The sequence below is a fragment of the Vulpes lagopus genome, chromosome 8 (genome assembly GCF_018345385.1).
Source record: "Vulpes lagopus strain Blue_001 chromosome 8, ASM1834538v1, whole genome shotgun sequence".
NCBI classification, from domain to species: Eukaryota; Metazoa; Chordata; class Mammalia; order Carnivora; family Canidae; genus Vulpes; species Vulpes lagopus.
This window is the reverse complement of record NC_054831.1, coordinates 84,046,761-84,071,268: the sequence shown is the minus strand read 5'-3', so window position 1 is coordinate 84,071,268 and position 24,508 is coordinate 84,046,761. Positions and strand designations below refer to the sequence as shown.

The 24,508-nt window shown below is 44.2% G+C and overlaps 2 protein-coding genes across 3 annotated transcripts in view; one reads left to right on the top strand and one right to left on the bottom strand.

Annotated features, from left to right (window-relative positions):
- The first annotated feature begins 623 nt into the window (after nt 1-623).
- On the top strand, nt 624-15,217 carry SLC23A1 (solute carrier family 23 member 1). The gene is made up of 16 exons (XM_041766224.1): nt 624-779; nt 2,093-2,154; nt 2,786-2,920; nt 3,377-3,534; nt 4,241-4,329; nt 4,490-4,557; nt 4,933-5,114; nt 5,227-5,347; nt 5,615-5,771; nt 6,079-6,226; nt 6,770-6,875; nt 7,034-7,163; nt 7,262-7,405; nt 7,842-7,937; nt 10,097-10,363; nt 14,695-15,217. Exons 1-15 carry the CDS (start codon nt 698-700, stop codon nt 10,342-10,344), a joined length of 1,926 nt encoding a protein of 641 aa, XP_041622158.1. The 5' UTR covers nt 624-697; the 3' UTR covers nt 10,345-10,363; nt 14,695-15,217.
- The window catches only part of PAIP2 (poly(A) binding protein interacting protein 2), a 24,054-nt gene continuing 12,730 nt past the window's right edge, over nt 13,185-24,508 (bottom strand). For both annotated transcript variants that reach the window (XM_041766225.1, XM_041766226.1), the window contains 3 exons: nt 17,950-18,113; nt 16,442-16,621; nt 13,185-14,205 (listed from right to left, as the gene is read on the bottom strand). In XM_041766225.1, the coding sequence (XP_041622159.1) occupies nt 14,149-14,205; nt 16,442-16,621; nt 17,950-18,087 (375 nt within the window). In that variant the 5' untranslated portion in view covers nt 18,088-18,113 and the 3' untranslated portion in view covers nt 13,185-14,148. The remainder of the gene's footprint in view (nt 14,206-16,441; nt 16,622-17,949; nt 18,114-24,508) is intronic.

Here is a 24,508-nt window from a genome sequence, read left to right as displayed (position 1 = left end):
GTCACGGGGAAGAGAGCCAGTACCCACGGAGCCAGCTGAGTTGTCAGTAGTACTGGGTGTGGAGATGGGAGCCTGTGACAAGGACCTGGGTGGCCGTGTGTTCCTATGGAGTCATTTAGACACACTCTGCAGCACAGTCTGGGTGTTATGGGTCCATTTGTTGTGTATCTGAAACCATGTGTGGGGGATCCCTGGGTGGCTCAGTGGTTTGGTGCCTGTCTTTGGCCCAGGGCATGATCCTGGGGTCCCAGGATCGAGTCCCATGTCGGGCTCCTTGCATGGAGGCTGCTTCTCCCTCTGCCTATCTCTCTCTCTCTCTCTCTCTCTCTCTTTCTCTCTCTTTCTCTGTGTCTGTCATGAATAAATGGATAAAATCTTTTAAAAAAATAAGATAGAAACCATGTGCAACTTGCCTGCCTTGTCTCTGTGTATATGGCGTGTGTAGTTTGGGTTGAACTGAATGTCCATGGGACTGTGCACCAGAATGTAAGGGGTGGGGCTCTGTCTCCACAGCCCACTGGGGAGTACAGGGGTGGAGAGAGGCGGGGAAGAAGGTGCTAAGGAGCAGTTTCAAAGCTTCAAACTGGTCAGACAACTTTGGGACACCTGGGAGCAGGAACCAAGGAAGGAGACAAGGAGATAGGCAGACAGAGGAAGAGCTGGAGGCTGGACAGGCTGCCAGATTCATAGCTGTGGCATGAAGCTGCTGCCTAGCTGGAGAGCACAGCTGCCTACGGGCCCTTGGAGCAGGGCCTGGCCATGGGCCCAACAACCCAGAAGTAGGTGGGCCCTGGGGGGCTTGCCCTGGGGCAGCACAGAGAGAGGCAGAACCAGGAACCTTAAGCCCTGTCCTCATGGCTGAGGAGCCCTAGCTCCTCGGACCCTCCCCAAGTCCCTTCAGCCAGCTCCAGGCCTGTGAGTGGAAGAGAGGACAGGCTGAGTCCAAGGCAGGCGTCACTGGCTGGGTGACATGCACTTGCACAGGGCCCAGTGCTTAGAAAGGTTTGGTTTAATTTGATTTAATACTCTGTTGTTGTTGTGTTAAAATTCATAATACTAAAAAAAGAAAACTCATAATGCTTTTGGAATGAGGGCCCCAAATCTCAATTATGCACTGCAGATTATACAGCCAGTCCTGACTGGGAGGGGAAGGGAATTGTCCTGACATAGGGTACAGGCAAAGCTGGACCAGCCTGGGCAGCTTCTCCTCCAGAGGCCCATCTGTTCTGTGCCTCTGTGATGCTGAGGGGTAAGTGGCCATGTGTGGGGAAGGCAGCCCTTTATTGAATTTATTTTTTTATTTTAAAAAATATTTTATTTATTTATTCATGAGAGACACACGGAGAGAAGCAGAGACACAGGGAGAGGGAGAAGTAGGCTCCCTGCAGGGAGCCCAATGTGGGACTTGATCCCAGGACCCCAAGATCACACCCTGAGCCAAAGGCAGATGCTCAACCAATGAGCCACCCAGGCGTCCCAGCCCTTTATTGGATTTAATGGCTAATTTATAGCATGAACTCAGGGGTTGAGGCCAACCTGAGTTTTTGGAATGGTGTCTAAAATCTTGCTACCTCAGTCAGATCACATCTCCTAGATCTGTTTCCTCAGCGGTAAATGAGGTTAACACCACCTAACGCCACAGCAATACATAGCAGTTGCTTGGCAGGCAGTGATTCCTCATTATGGAGAATGACTACTATGATGATAATTATTAACTTGATATTAAAAAGTGGGGAAGGGTTTTATTCAGAGTGTGACCTAATTAAGTGCCCACTGCCATTCTCTTCTGCACCACCCAGGGCTTGGTGAACTGTCCACTCCTCACCTCCACCCTGCCCTCTCTTAGAAATAAGAACAGGGCCCTTGCCCAGGCTCAGGTGCAGGCTGGGATGGGCAAGTGCGCAGAAGGTAAATGTGGCAGAGGCTTGGGTGGCCTTTACCACAACGGCCGTAGTTAATACGTTACCTCCGCCCAGGCCTGCCTTTCGCAATCAGAGCTGGAGATCTGGTTACAGATTTACTTCAAACGATGTCTGATGTGTGGACTAAAGTCCTCCTTGGCGTTCGTAAAGCCATCCTCTCTCTTCCTCAGGAACTGCTCACACCTGTGCCCCAAAGATGAGGGCCCAGGAGAACCTGGAGAGCCGGACACAGGTGCTGGGAATGGGTGGGAGCTGGGTGGGCACAGGCTTGGGTGGTGGCTAGAGAGCCTGCTAGTGCTTTCCCCCTGGGAAGGCAGAGACAAATGTTCCGACAAACTCGATTGAGAGTGACTATTCCAGGCAGAAAGTAGCAACTGGGGGATGGGGTGCGGGTGGCCATGAGGGTGCAGGAGTGGTCAGCTTGGGACTGGCTGACTCCTGCTTAAGACCAGCAGGGACCCAACCTACCCACCTCCAGGGAAACCCCAAGGACCTCCAAGTGGCAAGGGTGGGACCAGAGGCTGCCCAAGAGGGCCTGTCCGCAGACTTCAGCCCTTTGGCCCCCTCTCCTGTTGGCCCTTGGGGCCTTCTTAGAGGCCATCCCCTTGGCCAGAATGCCCTGTTCCCAAGGCCTCTGGGAGCCAGCACAGTGGACTCATCCCTGCACAAAAGAATGTGAGGAGGGAGCCACAGGTAGCCAGGTCAAGAGACAGCTGGTTGGATGAACCAAGAGGGAGGGTGGGGCTTGGACCCCATTCTGAGGATCCTACAGGCCACTCAGGCTACCTGATTGATTCTGGGGCAGAATGGACTCTGCTGGTCCCCATCACTCCACCCTGAGTTACTTCTCCCTGTTACCCTAGCATGAATCCGTGGGCTCAGCAGGGACCTCCACGAGGGATCCCACAATGTCCCTGCCCACAGAACCCAAGTTTGATATGTTGTACAAGATCGAGGATGTGCCACCCTGGTACCTGTGCATTCTACTGGGCTTCCAGGTGGGTTTTTTCATAGGGTTTCCCCACCCTGACTCTGCATTCTCCCCAGGATCCCAGTCCTGTTCCTGGCCAACAAGTTTATCTTGGGTAAGAGCAAAAGAAACCTAACGTCAACAATAGTGAACTGTCACCGAGCTGGGGTGGGGAGAGGGGTCTGATGGGGCCTGAGAGATTATCTCTGGGAACAGGTGTCACCAGCCAGACAGAATAGAACGTCAGTCACAGGGAGGAGGACCCACTCTACAAAGCCACAGGAATAACCTAGGGGCAGATTAGTAAACCAGAAAGAGGTGTGACCAGTAGCTCTCTGGGAATCCCACGTAGGAATCTCAGTCCCAGATGAACACAGTGCTAGGGTTAGCAGGGGGTCAGGTCCACTGAGGCAGACATGAGAATTTGAGGGTGTCCCTGTGATCTCGATGGGCCCTGCCCCATGCACTCTCCCCCATCCCCTAGCATTACCTGACATGCTTCAGCGGTACCATTGCTGTGCCCTTCCTTCTGGCTGAGGCGCTGTGTGTGGGCCGTGACCAGTACATGGTCAGCCAGCTCATCGGTACCATCTTCACCTGCGTGGGCATTACCACCCTTATCCAGACCACACTGGGAATCCGGTAAGCTGCCCTCCCCTGGCCTCCCCACCCCCAATATATAGTGGTCCACACAGCAGGAGCAGGTGGTTTCTCTGAGGGCTCTTTTTAGGGAGAGAAAAGTCGCTGTCTGCTCTCACTTGCTACCCCAGCCATCCTTAGAGGCAGGCAGCTGGGATCCTACCCTGGGCCCCTGAGGCTCCTCAGAGGAAGGGAGTCGGTGGGCTTAAGGGAATGTACCCTAGCTGGGCTCTCCCCCTGTTAAGCCCCACTCTGGATAATCAGAACCCACCCAATCCTGGCTTTTAGGTTCTGTGTGGGCCCCTTCAATGGCCCATCCTCCTGAGGGTACCCTGCCCCTGGGTGGCCAAAAGATGGTTGTGTGGTGGGAGGATGGAGGAAGGTTGTGAGTGGAGCTTGGATACAAGAGCTGAGCTGTCCATCTCCCTGCATGTGGCTCCTCAACCATCAGGAGCTGGGGTTGAGAAGGTAAAAGGGAAGGTTGTGGGCCAAAGACTCCATTTGTTTTCTTTCTCGGGCCTCCAAAATGTTCGAGTCCTGCCTAGGGCCACAGTGACTTTTCTCAGCTCTGCCCTGGCCCTTGTCCCTCTGTGTCTTGGCCTCTGGGTGTGATTTTTCTCTCCTTCTCTCTGTGCGCCTCTCTCCCCATCTCCCCTGTCTCTGTGTCCCTGCCCACCCCACCCCTGCCGTTCTGTGCCTCTTCTTCTAGGCTGCCGCTGTTCCAGGCCAGCGCCTTTGCATTTCTGGTCCCAGCCAAAGCCATCCTAGCCCTGGAGAGATGGAAATGCCCCCCAGAAGGTGGGCACACTTTTCGGGGGCTGTGATGGAGAGGGGAGGCCCAGGAGCCCGGAAGTGTGGACAACTGTCCCGAGTCTAGACCGTGGGGTACATTCATGGAGCACCTTCTCTTCCTCTCTTTCTTCCCTGGCCATGTGTGTGTCCCTGTCTCTGCTCCCAGAGGAGATCTACGGTAACTGGAGTCTTCCCCTGAACACCTCTCATATCTGGCACCCGCGGATACGAGAGGTGGGTTTGCACCTGGGATGTTAGAGGCTGGACCTGAGGAGGGAGCTAGATGGGAGTGAGGGCCATTGCTGAGTTGGAGGATTCAAAGAGGTGGTCCAGGAGCTTTCTTTAAAATGTAGAAGTCAGGGGCAGCCCTGGTGGCTCAGTGGTTTAGCGCCACCTTCAGCCCAGGGCCTGATTCTGGAGACCCGGGATCGAGTCCCACGTCGGGCTCCTTGCGTGGAGCCTGCTTCTCCCTCTGCCTGTATCTCTGCCTCTCTCTCTCTGTGTCTCTCATGAATAAATAAATAAATAAATAAATCTTTAAAAAAATAAAATAAAATGTAGAAGTCAGAGCCTCTACATAGTGGTTTACACTAATCTTTGCTCTTCTAGGTCCAGGGTGCAATCATGGTGTCCAGCATGGTGGAGGTGGTGATCGGGCTGATGGGGCTGCCTGGGGCCCTTCTCAGCTACATAGGACCTCTCACGGTCACCCCCACCGTCTCCCTCATTGGCCTCTCTGTCTTCCAAGCCGCTGGTGACCGAGCTGGCTCCCACTGGGGCATCTCAGCTTGGTGAGCGGCCACCAGGCCTGATCTTTGCCCAGCCCCAGCACTTTCACCCTTTTCATGTCCTGGACCCAGCCCAGCCTACCAGCCATCATTCCTTTGTGTCTTCTGCCCCTAGTTCCATTCTTCTGATCGTCCTCTTCTCCCAGTACCTGCGTAACCTCACCTTCCTGCTGCCTGTCTACCGCTGGGGCAAGGGTCTCACTCTCTTCCGTGTCCAGATCTTCAAGATGTTTCCAGTGAGGAGCTGACAGGCAGCTGGGGCTGGGACTAGGGCAGGGACTGAACCTGTGTCCAGGGCAAAGGTTGGGGGGCAGGCCCGGGACAGCAGAGGAACTAGAGCCAGAGCACAGATAAGGTCCTTGTCAGGGTCTAGAGAAGGTATAAGGGCCCAGGTCTGAGCTAGAGCAGGGTAAGGGCTGGGGCTAGGCCTGAGTTAGGGGCTGGTGAGCCTGGACCAAGACCTGCGGGGCCCTCAGTGCTCCCCTCACACTACCCCACTTCAGATTGTGCTGGCCATCATGAGCGTGTGGCTGCTCTGCTATATCCTGACCCTGACGAATGTGCTGCCCTCAGACCCTACAGCTTATGGCTTCCAGGCACGAACAGATGCACGAGGGGACATCATGACTATCGCACCCTGGATCCGCATCCCCTACCCCTGTGAGCCACCCTACTGGCCCCTCTGCCTCCAGTCAGATTACCTATGAGGCCCCTGATAACAATCCAGTTGATGACGTAATTAGCATTAGCTGTCCATTTATAGGATACTAGGCAGGCTGTTTCCCCAAAGCTTCACTCCAGCTTCATAACTCCGAGTGATCCCAAATAAGCTCCCACAACTGTATAGCTCCCGCCCCAGCTGGAGGTCCCTAAACTCCACTCCCCCTCCCATGTACTGCCTAGCCTAGTCCCCTCCCTGACCCAGCCAGCAGCACTGTACCCACCCTCCAATCTCCCTCTGATCCAGGTCAGTGGGGCCTGCCCACAGTGACTGCAGCTGCTGTTCTGGGAATGTTCAGTGCCACGCTGGCGGGCATCATTGAGTCCATTGGAGATTACTATGCTTGTGCCCGCCTGGCTGGCGCACCGCCCCCTCCAGTACATGCCATCAACAGGTACAGCCACCTGCCCTCTCCCACATCTGATCCTCTTAGGGGCCACTCAGGAAGCAATCATAGAGACAGGGTTGAGAACCAAGTGTGGACTTGATCAAGTAGTACTTTCCAGACCTTGTTCTCTGTATTTACGAAATGGGGATGCTCTCCTCACCAAGTGTTTTGAATAGCTGAGATAATGAAGCCTAAGGGAAACTATGGTCATCGACAAGCTTTCATGTGCCTAGCTAGCCCTGTCCACATGCATTCTCTTTTGCAATATACTAATGACTGTGAGACAGGTACCCTTATTATCCCCATTTTACAGATGAGGAAATTGATGCCCAGGGTCACCAGAGGGATTAAATTCAGGGCACTGGGACTAGCACTCTGGACATGGGCTCTTGGCTCCCAGATCTACCTTTGGCTTGGAGTGGGGAGTATTATGGACAGAACTGCAGCTTGGCACAGTCGCAAGAAGGCGAGCTGCCCGCCCAGGGTGAGGGGAAGACACAACCCAGGGCAGAGCCTGGACTAAGCTCTCAACTCGCCTTTTTCTTACAGGGGCATCTTCACTGAAGGCATCTGCTGCATTATTGCAGGGCTGTTGGGCACAGGCAACGGGTCTACCTCGTCCAGCCCCAACATTGGCGTTCTGGGGATTACCAAGGTGCCACAGAACAGAGTGGCACAAAGCCCTACCCTGTCTTTGGTGCAAACAAGCCCAGGCCCCTCTGTGCTGGCTTTTATAACAGGCCTTCCCCCCTCCCGGAACTCACCCTGCCCAGCCTGGCCCCAGGGCCTAAGCTGGCCCTGGCTCCTTTGCAGGTAGGCAGCCGGCGCGTGGTGCAGTATGGCGCAGCGATCATGCTAGTCCTGGGCACGATTGGCAAATTCACTGCCCTTTTTGCTTCGCTTCCCGACCCTATACTGGGGGGCATGTTCTGCACCCTTTTCGGTGAGTGCTGCGTGTGGCCGGGCGTCGCCTCGCAGTCTTGGTATGGTGGAGCCCACCCTGCCCACGTGGCAACCCCAGCAGTTATCCTGTGCCCTCAGGCATGATTACGGCTGTGGGGCTGTCCAACTTGCAGTTCGTGGACATGAACTCCTCCCGTAACCTGTTCGTGCTTGGATTTTCCATGTTCTTTGGGCTCACGCTGCCCAATTACCTGGAGTCCAACCCCGGTGCCATCAACACAGGTACCTAAGCCAGTCAGAATGTGTGGGTTGGAGGGAGGAGGTGTGGTGGACTCAACTCGGCATGGCTCCCTCCCCCCCCCAAAGGTACCATATTACAGAATCACAAATCTTGCCCAACTCTGGATGTGAAGCTGAAGCTGAGAAGCTATTGAGCAGCTGTTCTTTACTAATACACTTTCTATGGCATGGAGCTTTACATGTGCTCACTTATTAGGTACAATAGCTCCAGGAAACAAATACCACTGCCCTTCTCCACATGACAGGAGGAAAGTGAGGATCAGAGAAATTAAATTATTTGTCCCAAGACAACAAAACTGGGATTTGAATCTAAGGATGAGAAAGGCAGAGGTCCAAATAGGTGTGAAAGTTGGGATTTGTATGCTTTCATCGCATGCTTACTTGCCAACATGCCCATTGGCCTTGTCTTATTCCACAGGCATTCCTGAAGTAGACCAGATTCTGACTGTGCTGCTGACCACAGAGATGTTCGTGGGTGGGTGCCTCGCTTTCATACTGGACAACACAGTGCCAGGTATGGGTAAGCCCTGGGAGGGAAACACAGAACTAGGCTGGGCTCATATGCATTCCAACAGATGGCCCCTCAGTCAGAAGTGTGGCCAGGACCCACGCAATGCAGGCCCTGCAAGAAGCAGGAACAGTTGGGCTGGCAGAGTGCCCACAAGCTGGAAGGAGAGACCACTGGCTAGACAGAAGCACAGACATGCCTCATAGGTCTCCAAGAGACCGAGTCTAGGAGTTATTCCCAGGCCCTGGGCCTCGTGACTTGTTTATTTCTTGATAGTCATCAAGTTGAGGGGTGCCTTTGGGAGCCTTTGTTTTCTTACATTAGGGCAGATACAAATGAAGCATCAGTTTGCTGGCATATTTGGAGTGGGTTTTGCCAACCAACCTGTCACACTGGCTACTAGGAGAGCCCCTAATATTTCCCTTTGGTATATTGGCTTTTTGCAGGGATTGTGGAAGATACTTTGTATGGGCCCTTGAGAACCTGACAGGCCCATGCCCTCTAAAATACAGAAACTAAATGCCACCAGTTGCTCTAACAAGTAACAAGCATAGTTAACATTTATCAAAGATCTACTGTGGGTCAGGCATGACACTATGTCTCACTTCAGTCTCAACAAGTATCCTGTTAGGCAGACATTTCACAAGGAAACAGAATCAGAGAGGTTGACTCACTAAAGTTCACAACATTTGCAGATTTAAAAGGTTGCAAATCTGGGATTTTAACAAAGTCCACTGGATGCAGTCTATGGCTTGTGTCCCAGCCACTGTACCATACAGCCTGTTGAAGGTTTTCAGAGGACCTGGAAGATCAGGGAAAGCTCTGTGGAGGCAGAGGTTAAAGACTGCATCAGTCCAGGGCAATCAGGGATGGAAGCAGCAGGATGATGGCCCTCCACCCCCCACCAAATACAGCTGCAGGGTTGAAGCATGGGCAGGAAGGGCCTAGGTGCCATGGTCCTTTTAGGGATTTTAGCATCAGACGATGAGAGAACTCTTGGTAGCAGCTACCCCTTGGGCAAATGGGAGGTACCCGCCCCTCTCTGCTTAGAGGAAACCAGGTTGTGGACCAGACAAATGGCAGCCACAATACCCAGGGAACTTGGGGAGATGGAGGGCATCAGGTAGACAGCTGTATATAGAGGGGCTTGTGATTTGGAAAGCTGGATTAAGCTACCCAGATGTTAACAACCTCAGACTGTCCTGAGTTCCTCACACCCCTGTCCTTCAACCCAACTACCTATCAGCAACCATCTCTGCTAGGAATCATGTATGTTATGCTACATAATCCTCAGTAGTCCTTCAATGTACATTGATGAGGAATCTGAAGTTCAGAGTGGTCAAATCACTTGCCTAAGGTCATACAACTTGAATTCACACTCAGGTCTAGCTAACTTAGAAGCCAGTCCTTAACCATGCAATCACACACTTTCTTCTGTGTGATGGGCATTTTGCTAACAGGGTGCTTTGCATTTGCTCTTTCCCCATCTACAGCCCAAACACAGAAGGGCAAATTAGTTTAGCAAATGCTCCATCAGTCTTCTTTCACCCCAGCCCTCTTGTGAGATCCTGAGACCTCATGCACCCCTCCACCTCCCGAGGGAACATTCCCCTAGATGTAAATATATTTTGTATATCCATACTTCCAACAAAGATTTTACTTGGCTTGACTTCTTGCGGTATTACAAAAAGTTTATTTTCTTAATATGGAACCCTAATATTCAAATATTAGTACTGATTACAGTGTTTCTAAATATCCCTCCCTGCTCCCAAAGCAGAGACTGGACACAGTTAGGTCCTCCCTCATCAGCTTAGCATGTTAGCCCCATACTAAAGATGTAATCTGACAATTACTTAACCTTTCTGCCAGTTTCTTCATAGTTTTTGAAGAAATGAAATAATGAAATTAAAGCACTTAGCACAGAGCCTGGCACACTCTAGATACACAACAGATACTAATTATAACCAGTAACTTTTAGGGTTTCCTAGAGCTCTGGCCAAGTTAAGAGCCGAGATATTATGGATTCAGTAACCTCTCAGTCCCAGAAAATACTTGAGAATGAAGACAATGGATTCTAGAAATCTGTTTCAGGACAAGGTTATAGAGGTATGGAGGGGAGGTAGTGGAGGGCTGCTGGCCCTGCTAATCTCACTGTCCTATTGCAGGAAGCCTAGAGGAACGAGGTCTGATACAGTGGAAGGCTGGGGCCCATGCCAACAGTGAGATGTCTACGAGCCTCAAGAGCTATGACTTCCCCATTGGGATGAGCATAGTAAAAAGGATTGCCTTTCTGAAATACATTCCTATCTGCCCCATCTTCAAAGGATTTTCTTCAAGGTCAAAAGCTCAGCTTCCAGTTCCAGAAGACCCTCCAGAAAATATACAAACTGGATCTGCATGCACCAAAGTCTGAAAAATAACTCCTAGAAAAGGTAGGACATACGTTAAGACTGTCTTTTGTGGAAGCGTTGAAAAGTCACAATATTCTTTAAACAAAGAAAATCAAAACCACTCAGTTTCCATTTTTGTGACTTATTTGACTCTTCAAGGGAAAGGTGGACTGGGTAGAAAGTCAATATATGGATTCTGAGTATAACTCCTTAGCTATTTCGTAATGAGGGTAGAACTTTTCAACTGTTGTGTGTCACTGAGGTTACAAGTATGCTGACATATGGATCCCTTCAGCCTTCCGAGTATCTAGGCATGAAACTGTAGCCCATATGAGACAAACTCTAGCCATAGGTAGCCCCATCTTTGCAATTCAGTATGCTAAAAACAAGCCCCCCTCCCCAAAACCTCACAACACTTTATGACATGAAATAGATTGAGAATTACTGACACTGCACAAAAACAGGGAAAATTCTCTTACATATGCTGCCTTGTTTCAATAGTGTTAACAAAAACTCCTAAAATCAAAACAGGATGACTTCGATTACCCTAAAGCTGTGCCACATAGGCCCTGATGGGAGGATCTGTCTAAATGACATCAAAATTGAATAGCTGGGGCACCTGGATGGCTGAGTCAGGTTAAGCATCTAGCTTCGGCTCAGGTCCTGATCCTAGGGTCATGGGATTGAGCCCTGCATCAAGCTCCCTTTTCCTCTGCTACTCCCTTTGCTTTTTTCGCTCTCTCCCTCTCTGTCAAATAAATAAAGTCGTTAAAAAAAAACCTACTGTTTTTTAAAAAGATTTTATTTATTTATTTATTTATTTATTTATTTATGAAAGAAACAGAGAGGCAGAGACATGCAGAGGGAGAAGCAGGCTCCCCACAGGGAGCCTGATGCAGAACTCAATTCCAGGACCCTCGGATCACGACCTGAGCCAAAGGCAGATGCTCAACCACTGAGCCACGCAGGTGTCCCCAGAGAATAACAGATTAAAAAAACAAAAAACAAACAAAAAAACAAAATGGAATAGCTGATGCTCTGAAACTTGCCATCTCTACCTGTAATGCAGATGCCTGACTCTCCAGTTAAACAACTAAGCAGTTGTAATATGCAGTTTCCCGGACAACCAAAGTTCCAACAAAATGAAAGCCAAGCCTAGAACAATCACTTAAACAGAACTTTCTGTGTGTCAAGGACTGTCTTAAGTGCTTGATGTGTATTAATTTTTTTTTTAAGATTTTACTTATTATTCATGAGAGACACAGGCAGAGAGAGAAGCAGGCTCCATGCAGGAAGACTCTGGAATCATACCCTCAGCTGAAGGCAGACGCTCAACCACTGAGCCACCCAGGTGTCCCATTGATGTGTATTAATTAATCACACAATCCTGAGACAATTAGTACTGCCATTTTATTTTATTTTTAAATTTTTATTTTTTTTAGTCATCTCTACACCCAGCCTGGGGCTCGAACTCATGACCCTGAGATCAAGAGACACACGCTCTTCTGACTGAGCCAGCCAGGTGCCCCTATTAATACTACCATCTTAAGCAGGTGAAAACTAAGGCACAGAGAGATTAATTGACTTGTCCATGATCACTGGACTTACAACTAAGAAGTCTGGTTAGCCTATGCTCTTTATCATTAGGTTACAATGCCTCTTTAATTCAAATTTATAATCTCCAATTATACTACATTATGGTAATTTGGCAGTATGTGGAAATTAACTCATTTATCCCTGTATGAACTTAGAGGATCTGTAAGCTTCACACATTTGGCACCCTGCTGTGCCACTTGTGGTATTTAGTTGTTAGAGACAGAGGGGACTGGCTGTATCATGGCTCCAAAAAGAAAGAGAGCCAAGTAGGATTATCTCTGCTTTAGAGTTTCCTAAAAATCTACCTATTTTGGGGTGCCTGGCTGGCTCAGTCAGTAGAGCATTAGATTCTTGATCTTGGGGTCATTAGCCTGAAGCCTGAACTGATGACCCCAAGATCAAGAGTCACATGCTCTACTGACTGAGCTAGTTAGGCACTCCAAGATGACTAAAACAACAACAGGGATCCCTGGGTGGTGCAGCGGTTTGCCTCTCTCTCTCTCTGTCTCTCTGTGTGACTATCATAAATAAATAAAATAAAAATTAAAAAAATAAATAAAATAAAACAACAACAAAAACCCTACCTGTTTATTGTCTTTTAAGGGAGCTATTAAAAAACACTGGGGCACCTGGGCATACCAAGCCGCCCGCCCCCCCCCCCCCCCCCCCATGGAGAATGTGAGCCAGAAGAGACTACATGGCCTTTTTAACTTTGAGCCCAACAAACTCAAGAAAAGCACAGAGGACAGTATCAAGAACTGAGAAGGGCCATGAGGCAGAATTTTATGTAGAACCAGGGAATTGCTAGTTGGTTGACAGCCTATCCCAAAATAAAGACTAGCCACAAACGTATTATAAATAAGCTTGTGTAAGGGGAAAACAGAGATGACCCAGGTGAATCAAAATATCAAATCAGACCAGCAATGGCTTGTAAAGGGCAGAAGCCAATGGAGATTATACCAGAGTAAGGTTACCATTATATTGATCAACCAAAAAGTTTCCTAACATGGGTATCTACAACTGCCCTGACACTACAGCCTGAGGCAATCAAAGTGGGTTATGGAATGGGATATGGGGTTTATTTTACTACTGTATTTTGGACATTACATGCATAATGACCTACTTGACACTATGGAATCGAATAAAGCCTGCTCTCTTAGCAAATCTTGCCAGCAGGGTTGTCCTGAAGTACTGAGCCCACATTAAAGTGAGTATCAATCACCACAGGAGAGTCTGCATTCCAGCACCAATAAACACAAGCATCAGCTGAGTTCTACTATTATTTATTTTTTTAAATATTTTTGAAAAAATATAATTTTTTTACAATATTTTCAACTTAAACACTATTCACACTGAACACGTATGGCAGCTTAACCTACTCAAGTATGAAGTTTAAGAAGCCAAAACTGTTCTAGCTTTGTTAAAAGAAAAGTTGTGCTGTAGACTATTGTAGTGATGGTTAACAAAGCAAGGAAAAGCACCACTCAAATCATGTTACCATTACTTTGTTCAGTTGGATTGTGGTGGGTCAAATGTTACACTTCACAAAGGCATAGCTATGATGCAGTGACTGCTTAGAAGATGCAATTCTCAAATTACGTACTTCCTCAGTTGTAACACTAGAAGAATTCACTATGTCTTACGTGATTATATATACCATTGAAGCCAGGACTAGTTCTCATCTCATTACTACCTTATAACCTCAGTAACCAGACATACTTGTCTATACTGAATTCTTTCAAATTAACAAGGCCTTCTTCAGAAAAAGGAGATTGTTTCTGATAGTTACAAATGCAAATTTAAGTCTAAACTGAGAAATATGCCTAACCAAAACTTAATTTAAATGTACTCATTTAAAAAAAGTTTAGACATTATTAACAAGTGTTTGCTAACCCTAAGGGACTAGTTTATCCTCAAAAAAAGACAATTCACTAAGATTTAGAGGTCATTTTAATTTGGGCTTTGTCACAACTTGACTGGTGCTTCTTTCCTCGCTGTCTTCACATCAAGCCATGGGGCCAATTCTATTTTCAGTAAATGTTTGACAGCTTATTACTTAATAACAGTCTCAGCACTTTTATTAAGCATGCAAGACTAACAAAACTTTGGCAATGCATAAGTGTAACACAGTGACAAGAGAGAGCTTTTACAATTAAGTCTTCTAATACTGCCTTCACAGTGTGGAAATTGTGCTACATCCACCAAAAGAGGGCCCCGTCTACTCAAATATTTTAGTACTTCACCCCAGGAACAAACTCCTTTGCATTTGGATTCAGATTGCTCTTGACCTGGAAAATAAGTACATAAAAAAAGCAAGTTCATTAACAGATGGTTTCAGATACTCAGAAGCATTCAACCCAGATCCACATGCAAAAATATCTTCCAAAGAATGTAAGATAAAAGAACTCAGCTTGTAAGGTTAAACTTAACCCCCAAAAATCTATCTATAGCAAGGAAAGAAGGAACCAGATATAAATTATATATTTATATGAAAACTTATCACCTTCTATAGGTAAAACAGGAATTGAAATTAAACTTGCTCAAGTGTAACCAGAAACCCACTAACTTTACACAAGTTAAAAAGGAGTCATAGAATAATGAATTCTGTTCATTTAAGTATGATATTTGATTTTAATTGTTTCATACTATGCAAAAATACTTAATGTTGAAATGACAAAGTAGATTGGGGAATTGTTTATGCATTAGAGTTTTGTTCAAGATCCTCATTCAAAATATGGAGTTGTCTTCATAAGATTGCTGTATTCTAATTCCCACAGGAAGCAAGGTTTATAACAGGAAAAGAAAACTACATGTGGAATCAGAAGACCTAAGATGGAATTCCAGTTCTGCTCCTAACTAATTTCCTATGAAAGCCTGGATAAGTCACTCTCTCTGGGACTTTATTTTTGTCTAAGTTAGGGGAAGAATGGGCCAAAGTCTCTAAGAACCACTCTTCTATACCTCTAAATCTTTACTTTGCTAGGCAGATATGTCAGCATACTGAGAATAGCTGGAGATTTGACTCCACCATAGTTGATAAAAGATGAAAAGAAATCAAGATGTATTCCAGGCTCTGAAATGTAGGAATGCTAATAGGCTTTTAGATAAAATCTGTACCCCTATATCACTTACTTCAAGACTAAAGCATATTAAATAACATGTTGGGGCAATAATTTAACTTTAGTTTCCTAATATATATACAACCGTTTCCATGGACAGGACATATTCTCACTTTTCTCAAGGGAATTGTATCTAAACTTTAAAAGTGTGAGGTTTAAATAAAAAAGCAGCATTCTTGAATGTGTAATCTTTTGTCAGCTAAAAAATAATGAGAAGGAAAGAACAATCTCAAATAGACTGCGTTGAATAAATCACTTTCTAGACAATTATACTGGGTCCACATTAAAGTTATACATTATGACCAGCAAAGGATTTTACTTATCAGAGCAAGCAGGATTATTGTGGAATGACTAATGCAGCCATAAGTAAGTTTATCTCAACAGACTATTCAGATCACACATCTGCTCAACTGGATTGTAATTTATTGCAACAAGTCTATACTACAATGTAAATTTCAGTGTTCTCCACATAGCCTGTTAGAAGAATGGTTCCCAAATGCCTGATGGGCAAGCTGGCAGTACGCTCTATGAAGGTTTTTTAAAAATTTACATGCCTAGACAACTGATTCTGCAAGTCTGGGATGTAGCTGAGGGACTAATTTTTGTTTTTATCGCCAGGGTAGGAAATCACTGCACAGTGAAAGAGAACTGCAAAAAATACTTCGGAGTCTAGGAGTAAATTCTAGAGAACTATCCTGTATAAACAATTAGAGTGTCAATATGGACAGAAAGGTCAACATTATGACTTCAAATCATTTATCTTAATTTTAGTAAACAACTCATTAGGTTCTACTCTAGTGCTGATGTTTATCATAATTCCTAAAAAACCTTTTACTGCAAATATATCACCCCAACAATGAGACATGGAGAGTAGCTAAGAATGCAAATAGGTTTGTGTTCTTTTTCTATCAAGAGCTTGCGGAAGTCCGTTAAATCCCAGTTCAAAAGGAAATTATTAGGCAAACTCAATGAAAATCTTGGGTCAGAAAAAACAACACTCCAAATTACCACCTTTCAGATAAAAATCTGCAAATTTTGCCAAATGTTTAAGGCAAAATGAAAGAGCAAAACTTCTTCATCATGCTACTTTTGTATAGGCAAGTCACATGAACATACTGTGTACTTCCTTTGGATTAATGCTTTTAAGACATCCTCATATTGTAGGGCAACACAGTTCTTAAAACTAAAAGCAGTGGCAAGAAGTCTGTTAGTCTGAAACTAGCCCCAGAGTGTTGTCGGAAGTCATTCCATGTCATAAGTGAGACTGGGGGGCCCCTGTGTCCATAGTAAGCAGTACAATTTCTGAAGGGGAAGAATGTATAATTCTTCTTAAACAGATGATTGCTGGCTTTCCCATCTTATGGGAAAGATGAGCTAGTTTTAATAAGATGAAAAATAACTTTACCACAAGATCTTCCAGAGAAGAGCCATCATTGATAACAAGGTCATTAAATTGGTCTTGGATTTGGTCCATAGTTTGTGGGAGATCTCGAGCTGGAATAAACCACTCATGTTCTTCTTCTTCTTCCAGCATTTCTTGGAAACAGCGTTCAATAAATTCTTCTTCCCATAACTCCTCTTCTATCTAGATTTATAATATATAAACAATAACTTATAGCACATTTTGATAGGACATCACTAGGAATGGCTTAAAATATCTTGAATTAAAGTATTTAAAACCACAATATTGTAACTTTCTACTTTGCTTCTATGCCAAAAAAAAAAAAAAAAAAAAAGTGTCTACCATAAGACTAGGGAAGATCTGTTTAGGGTTTTGCTATCTTTCTTAGCAGAATATTCTTTTTTCCAATGAGGGTGGTGGGAAAGTAATAAAGGAGTGTTTTCATTGAGGAATTTGTCAGAATTACCTGTGATACTATACAAACCCTAAACCCACCCAAAAATAACTAAAATTCTGTCAGGGCATGGGCATGGATAATTAAATCAAAACAGGGATACCTGGGTGGCTCAGTGGTTGAGCGTCTGCCTTTGGCTCAGGTCATGATCCTGGGATCCTGGGATCGAGTCTCACATTGGTATCCCTGCGGGGAGCCTGCTTCTCTGCCCCTCTCTCTCATGAATAAATACATAAAATCTTAAAAAAAAATTAAAAAATAAACCCAAAACAGCCCAAATCATTCTCATTTGAAATAAGACTACATTGTTTTACTCTTGAATATCCATCACTGGATATGACAAAATCAAATTGGCTACTGATTACCAAAGCCATGATCAGAGAGGAACTGGACACAAGATGGAAACAGATGACAGAAATATAGCAATAAAAGACAACATTCATCAATGTATGAGCATTCTCTAAAAAGAACAGTGGTGTCAGGTTTTCAGGCTTATCAGATTGAGAACCTCAGGTGAAAACAGCACAATTCTATACCCTAGTACACCTATGTCTGTCTGCTCCTAAACTTATATTCTCTTAAGAGCAATCTGATTGGTGTAAGCAGTAGTTTCTAAACCTAACTGCACACTGGAACCATTTAGGAAGTTTTTTTTTGTTGTTTTTTTTTAATGGTTTTATTTTAAAGTAATCTCTACACTCAACATGGGCTTGAACTCACAAACCTGAGATCAAGAGTCACCTACTCCACCAACTGAGCCAGGCAGGGACCCCCGATCTAGGGGCTTTTAAAAAACAAGTTTCCCCAGCTCCACCCTAGTCTTCCTGAATGAGAATATCTGGGGAGGGACCCTGGAAAAAAGCTCTTTAAGGTTAGTTATTTCAGTGAGCATACAAACTTGGTTGTAATCAGTATACAAATAAAATAGGAGTGGTGGCACATAAATCCATATATTTCACATATAAGGGACCACATAAACACATTTCAGGGATAAGTACAATTACACTGAGGGCTGTCAGGGGCTATGAGAAAGATGATGTTTGTAAACAAAACTAACTTGTCTGTTGAATTCTTCTTCGTTTTCCATCCACATGTACTCTGCAAATGGATTGTCATCTTCATGAGAATGACCATTAATAATCACATCTTCATTGATGATGCTTGGGCTGGTACTGCTGCGACTTGGATCTTTCATGGTTGGCGTTAGTTGTCGTTTTTAACCTTAAAAGAATAGTATATTTTGTCAGTCATTCTTTCAGTTCTTAGCACCTAATACCACTAGGCATCATGATTAGGTACCAGTTACACATGATAAACAATCATGAACATGATTACAATGAACATGAGAAATCAAGCAATTGGAAAGTTTCTTTCTCAAATGATCTTCATGTTTAAGAAATAGCCAAGAACAGCCTAGATTCATTTAGTGATGTTTTCTGATAATAGTCAATGATGGTAATCAACTGCTTGAATGTAATTCCTAAATCATCTGATTTTTAAAATACTCCCTATGGGGATCCTTGGGTGGCTCAGCAGTTTGGCACCTGCCTTTGGCCCAGGGCATGATCCTGGAGTCCTGGATCGAGTCCCACGTCGGGCTCCTGGCATGGAGCCCGCTTCTTCCTCCTCCTGTGTCTCTGCCTCTCTCTCTCTCTATCATAAATAAAAATAAAATAAAATAAAATACTCCCTATGCCTTGCTTTATAAAACAAGCATGGTCTGGAAGACTTAAGTCATCAAGTGACTTTATGAAAAGCAAAATTCTACTTTTAAAAACTGGTACTGGTACTAAAAAGCCCAGAGACTACAAATGAAAACAGACTTCTTAATAACTTCTCAGATCTTTTGACCTCATAGCACAGTCTCTATTTGCTTTAAATCTGGGACCATGTCAAGTTCCATGTCTGGATTTGTCCACTATACAATGAATTTCAGGCATCTAATCTATGTAATATGCATGCTTTAAATGAGATAGTGTATTTCCAGACTGCTTTTTAAATTGTTTTATTTCATTCACAGTATATAATCAATATCTTTCCATCCAAGTTGATCAAACTACCCTGCTGAGAGAAAAACTTCTAGACTAAGTCCAAATGAAATCTCCAATAAGAAAAATGACATTAACATCTCAGGTTCACAGTAAAGGGTACATTAAGAAAATGCAACTTTGGGAAGTAGGGACAGCATTCAAAGCATAAGGCAAAACTCATCATGACTGTCATGGTGAGGAGGGATCTCCTCTAAGAATGTGAAAACTAAGAAAAAAAAAAAAGTGAAAACTAGGGACGCCTGGGTGGCTCAGCAGTTGAGCATCTGCCTTCGGCTCAGGGCAGGATCCCAGAGTTCCAGGATTGAGTCCCACATTGGACTTCCCACAGGAGTCTGCTTCTCCCTCTGCCTCTCTCTCATGAATAAATAAATAAAATCTTTTAAAAAAATGTAAGGGAATCCCTGGGTGGCTCAGCGGTTTGGCACCTGCCTTTGGCCCAGGGCATGATCCCGGGATCGAGTCCCATATTGGGCTTCCTGCATGGAGCCTGCTTCTCCTTCTGCCTGTGTCTCTGCCATTCTCTCTGTCTCTCATGAATAAATAAAATCTTAAAGAATGTGAAAGCTATACCTCATATGAAGCTTCCTAATTTTCCTCCTTAGTGCTCTCTTCTCTATGAACCATTCCATATCATCAGCATCTCCATCTATCACGTCAAGGTTAGTGACAAGCCTATTGGACATATCCTAACATCATGGGCAGGTAGGGCACAACCCACTCTAATATTTCCTCCAGGCTCTTGGCCTTTACCACTTCCCAAAGGGTGGGCTTCTTTTTCATTCTGCACTGGAGTAAGCTCTTCTTCTTTACTTTCATGGGGGACATTTTCCATGTTTGGATTTTTCTCCTGCTTCCTCTTCCTGCAGGAATCAGAAGCAGTCTTCCTCTCTTAGCCTTGAAATCTGGGGCATCAATTGACCTAAAGACCTGTAACTTCCTCCTTACCTGGGCTATAGGCTCACTCATCTTCCAGGCATTAGCAAATCCGTACCCACAAATGACTACCAAACTCCAACTAGCTCAAGCACTTAATCTCTTTTTATGTGAGTAAAAGCAGAGCAGTATCTAAATATAGTAGGTCTGGTTTCTTATATACTACTCAATAGGTGATGACATGGTCTAACCCAGCTGATATATTGCTGGCTCAAAGTCTGAAGCATAAGGTTTAGATTCTACATATTCTACTAATTCATTAAGTATGAAATTGCTAAAATTATATTTACATATAATAGGAGTCACTTGTACATAAAATCAAACAGCAGAGTGACTTGCGCCAAAGGGAGAAATCAGCATATCTAATATGAGAACAGAGTTTTGAAATCTTTAGGCTTGGGGCACCTGGGTGGCTCACTTGGTTAAGTGTCTGACTCTTGATTTTGGCTTAGGTAATGATTTCAGGGTCATGATATTGAGCCCCAAGTCGGTCTCTGTCCTGGGCGTGGAGCCTGCTTAAGTTTCTCTCTCTCCCCTTCTCCTCCACCCTCCAAACAAAAACAAACTTCAGGCCTTTTTACTCCAAAGTTACCATAATGAAGTAAAACACTAAAACTAAAACCTCCTACTACAAGTAGTTTTTTCCTTGGGTTTAAGGTTCAGTCCTTTAGATTTTTTTTTTTTTTTTTAAAGTAGGCTCCAAGCCCAACGTAGGGATGGAACTTACAACCCTGAGATCAAGAGTCAGAGCTTGAGTAAGAACTTACTGACTAGTAAGAGCAGTAAGAGCTTACTGACTCAGCCAGGTACCCCTCCTTGGGTGGGATTCATTTTATGGACTTATCCTTAAAAGTATGTAGAATATAACCTCATTCTGTTCATATAATGTGAATTTAGTTTAAGGTGGGAGTGGAGGGGGGGTGGCTTCTAGCCTAACACACACTCGCATATTCTGAAATCCTGAACACTACTGACAATACCATCATGGCAGTGACATTTTTAGGTAAGAGGTCCTCAGCTAAAAATTACTCAACTTCTGCTCTACTTATTATTGTATACATGTGAAAGAGAGGCAGAGACAGACTGAGATTTATGAGTGGGTAGGATGAAAACATGATTTGGGTTAGGAAAAAGAGGCACTATAAAAGCAGGACAGAAAACAGACAATGGCTATCTTTGATTTATTTATCACTAATCTTGTATGAAATAAAATCCTTTATTTTGATAACAAGTTCTTACTAAAAACCAATCAGTTCCTCTGAAGAAAATTACTCATTCTCCTATGTTAGGCATTACATTTTAGATTAGCCTCAAATATTATGAAAAGCAGGAGTCAATCCTGTTTTGCACTGAATGAACTCTGTTTACTTTGCATGAGCTGATCAGCAGGTTCAAAGACACTGCAATTAATAACAGCTTTTGTTATTTTCCCAACATGTATCCTCCAACTTATACCCCTTAAATACTTCCTTTCGGAAGACCACAATATTAACAAGAGACTTATAGCTTTAGTTAAAATAAAAAAAAAATTTACCACAGACTATGGGATATTCAATATTCAAATGGAATTGTGTAGTTAAGTAGCAACCATATGTTTGAGACATGTCCATTTAGAAGTACTTCTAACTTGTTTTGAAATAAGCCTCAGTGACTGAACGTACATCTACAGAGAAGTGCAAACTATGTTTTTAAAGAAAAATAATTTTCCATACAATTTATGAGTACAAGCCTTGTGTAAACAAGAAAAATCTGCCTCAGCAAATTCTATAGTTTGAGAATCCCAGGGGACTCCCTTCCCCCTTTGTTTGATGCCAACCATTAACAGAATATAAACAGAGTTTAGGAAAAAAAGGGCCTAATCTCTGTTTGACAAGGCCGTAAGTCAGCTTTCTGCGCATTATCCCCTTATCAAACAAGTTGTGGCTTTGGTATAGATCCTAGTGAAAGAGTCCATAAAGGACCATAGGTAAAATTACCTTATCAAGCAATATTTGGAAAGCAAATCATAACTGAAATCAAGAAAAAAGAACTGAAACCTGGACACTGACCATATACCTTAGAGAGCCAAGGGAAGGAACAACTCCTTACCAGACCACATTTCTGGCTACAGCCAAGCAAAGTGAAAATCAGGGTGATAAGGATCACTTACTTTCAGAACTCTGATAGACCTACAATCATTGAACACAAGGTGTTCTAATGTAATGTATCAAATTTTTAATTTTCTTATTCTTGACCCTTTTTGGACCACACTCTTTATATTTCATCTTCTGTGTGCCCTCCTGTTTTTAAAAAATTGGGTATGGGGTCACCTGGCCGGCTCAGTCTGTAGAGCACGTGACTCTTCTTTTTTAAAAAAGATTTATTTTGGAGAAAGAAAGAGAGAGTGCACAAGTGAGAGAGCACATGCGCAGTGGGGAGGGGAAAGGGAAAGAGAGCCTTAGCAAGTTCTGTGCTGAGCCTGACCAATGGGGCTTCATCCCAGGACAACCAAGAAATGGACATTTAACCAACTGCGCCACCTATGTGCTCCTTGTTGCTTTAAAAACTGGACTTTTTAAACTTTAAATTAGGTACAAAAAGCCATAAAAATGAGGTCTCATCAAATAGAGCATACTAATACAGAGAAATTATAAAAAACAACAACAAAGAATTTCTCAGTTGAAAAGTACAATAACCGAAATGGAAAATTTACTAGATGGATTACAACAAATTTGCTCAAGGAGGAAAAAGAAATCAGCAAACTTGAAGATTAAGTCAATTGAGGTTATTGAGCTTGAGGAAAGAAAGAAAACAATGAAGAAAAAAAAAAGAACCTTAGAGACCAATGGGAAATCATCCAATGTAACAACATACACATAATGAAAATCTTGGAAGGAGAAGACAAAGGGCCAGAAGACATGGCTCCTTGGGGCACTTGGCTGGCTCAGTCAGTAGAGCATGTGACTCTTGATCTCAGGGCTGTGAATTAGAGCCGCATGTTGGGTGTAGAGACTGCTTAAAAATAAATCTTAGGGGTGCCTGGGTGGCTCATCAGACTTCAGATTCTCTTTCCCTCTGCCCCTCTTCCTCTGATAAGTAAAATCTTAAAAAATAGAAAAAAAATCCAAAAAAAATAATAAACCCAAAAGCCAAAAAAACCCAACAGCCCCAAACTCCTCCAATTTGATGAAATCTGTGTTACTCTACACATCCAAGAAGTTCAACAAACTCCAACTAAGATAAACTCAAAGTGATCCACATCAAGGCATATTATAATGAAATTATTGAAAGACAAAAGGAAGCGACACTTCGAAATCTCCAAAATAAGATTAACAGTTGATTTCACATCAGAAACCAGAGGCCAGAAGACAAAGTGCTGAAAGACATTCAAAACAAAACTACTTTTCAAAAATTAAGCAGAAATTAAGACATCTCCAGATAAATTTAAAAAATGAGAGGGGCACCTCACTGGCTTAGTGGGTTAGCATTTGCCTTCGGCTCAGGTCACAATGTCAGGGTCCTGGGATCTAGTCCCATGTGGGGAGAAGGGGTCCCTGCTCAGCAAGGAGTCTGTTGACTCCCCCTTTGCCGTGCCTCCCCTCCCGACTCATGCTCTCAAATAAATATGTAAAATCTTTAATAAAAAGCGGGGGGGTGGGGGCGTGGAGAACCCTGGGTGGCTCAGCAGTTTAGTGTCTGCCTTTGGCCCAGGGAATGATCCTAGAGTCCCGGGACAGGCCCTCTGCCTGCGTCTCTGCTTCTCTCTCTCATGAATAAATAAAGTCTTTAAAAAAAAGGGGGGGGGGGGGGGAGAAAGCACACATTACCGGTACACCTGTCCTATAAGAAAAGTTAAGGTGAGTCCTTCAGGCTAAATAAAACAAGGACACTGCAATATTAACCTGAATCCGTCTGAAGAAATAAAGAACAATGAAAAAGGTAACGACACAAATACAGAAATTAGTAATAATGTATTTTTGGCTTTTAACTCCTTTTTCTCTTAAAAGACAAATGCATAAAACAGTAATTATTATGCATGTTAATGGGCACACAATGTATAATTTTTGACAATAACATGAGGGGTGTACAGTGCTATAAAGGAGCTAAGTTTTTGTGTACTCTTGAAACTAAATTGGTATTAATTTAAGCTTGATGTCACAAACTAAGGTGATTACTAGGGAAATAACTTTTTAAAAAACATTTTTATTTATTCATGAGAGACAGAGAAAGACAGAGTGAGGCAGAGACACAGGCAGAGGGAGAAGCAGGCTTCCTGCAAGGAGCCCGATATGGGACTCGATTCCAGATCCAGGAATCAAGCCCTGAGCTGAAGGCAAACACTCAATCGCTGATTCACCCAGGCAACCCAAAAATAACCTTAAAAATATACAGTAAAGGGTATATAGCTGGGGCCTATCATCATCCTATCTGGAGGCAGCCAGAAAGCAGCAGCTTCAAGATTCCAAAGAGTCTGTGAGCTCCCAGCTTCTCTAACTAGGAAAAAGGTTTTCTTTAAAAAACAAAACAAAAAAATATAAGAAATGCTGGAAATAAAAGAGAAGTACCTGATTTGCTTGAGTGATGTCTGAGAACACAAAGCAGATTATGACTTGACAAATCACACAACTGGAGGGACACCTAGGTGGCTCAGCG

Excerpts from the sequence above, each read along its gene's own strand:
- SLC23A1 (XM_041766224.1), top strand. The coding sequence starts at position 698 with ATGAAGCTGCTGCCTAGCTGGAGAGCACAGCTGCCTACGGGCCCTTGG. Across the intron at positions 780-2,092 it reads ATGGGCCCAACAACCCAGAA|GAACTGCTCACACCTGTGCC; the intron begins GTAGGTGGGCCC and ends TCTCTTCCTCAG. Across the intron at positions 2,155-2,785 it reads ACCTGGAGAGCCGGACACAG|CATGAATCCGTGGGCTCAGC; the intron begins GTGCTGGGAATG and ends CTGTTACCCTAG.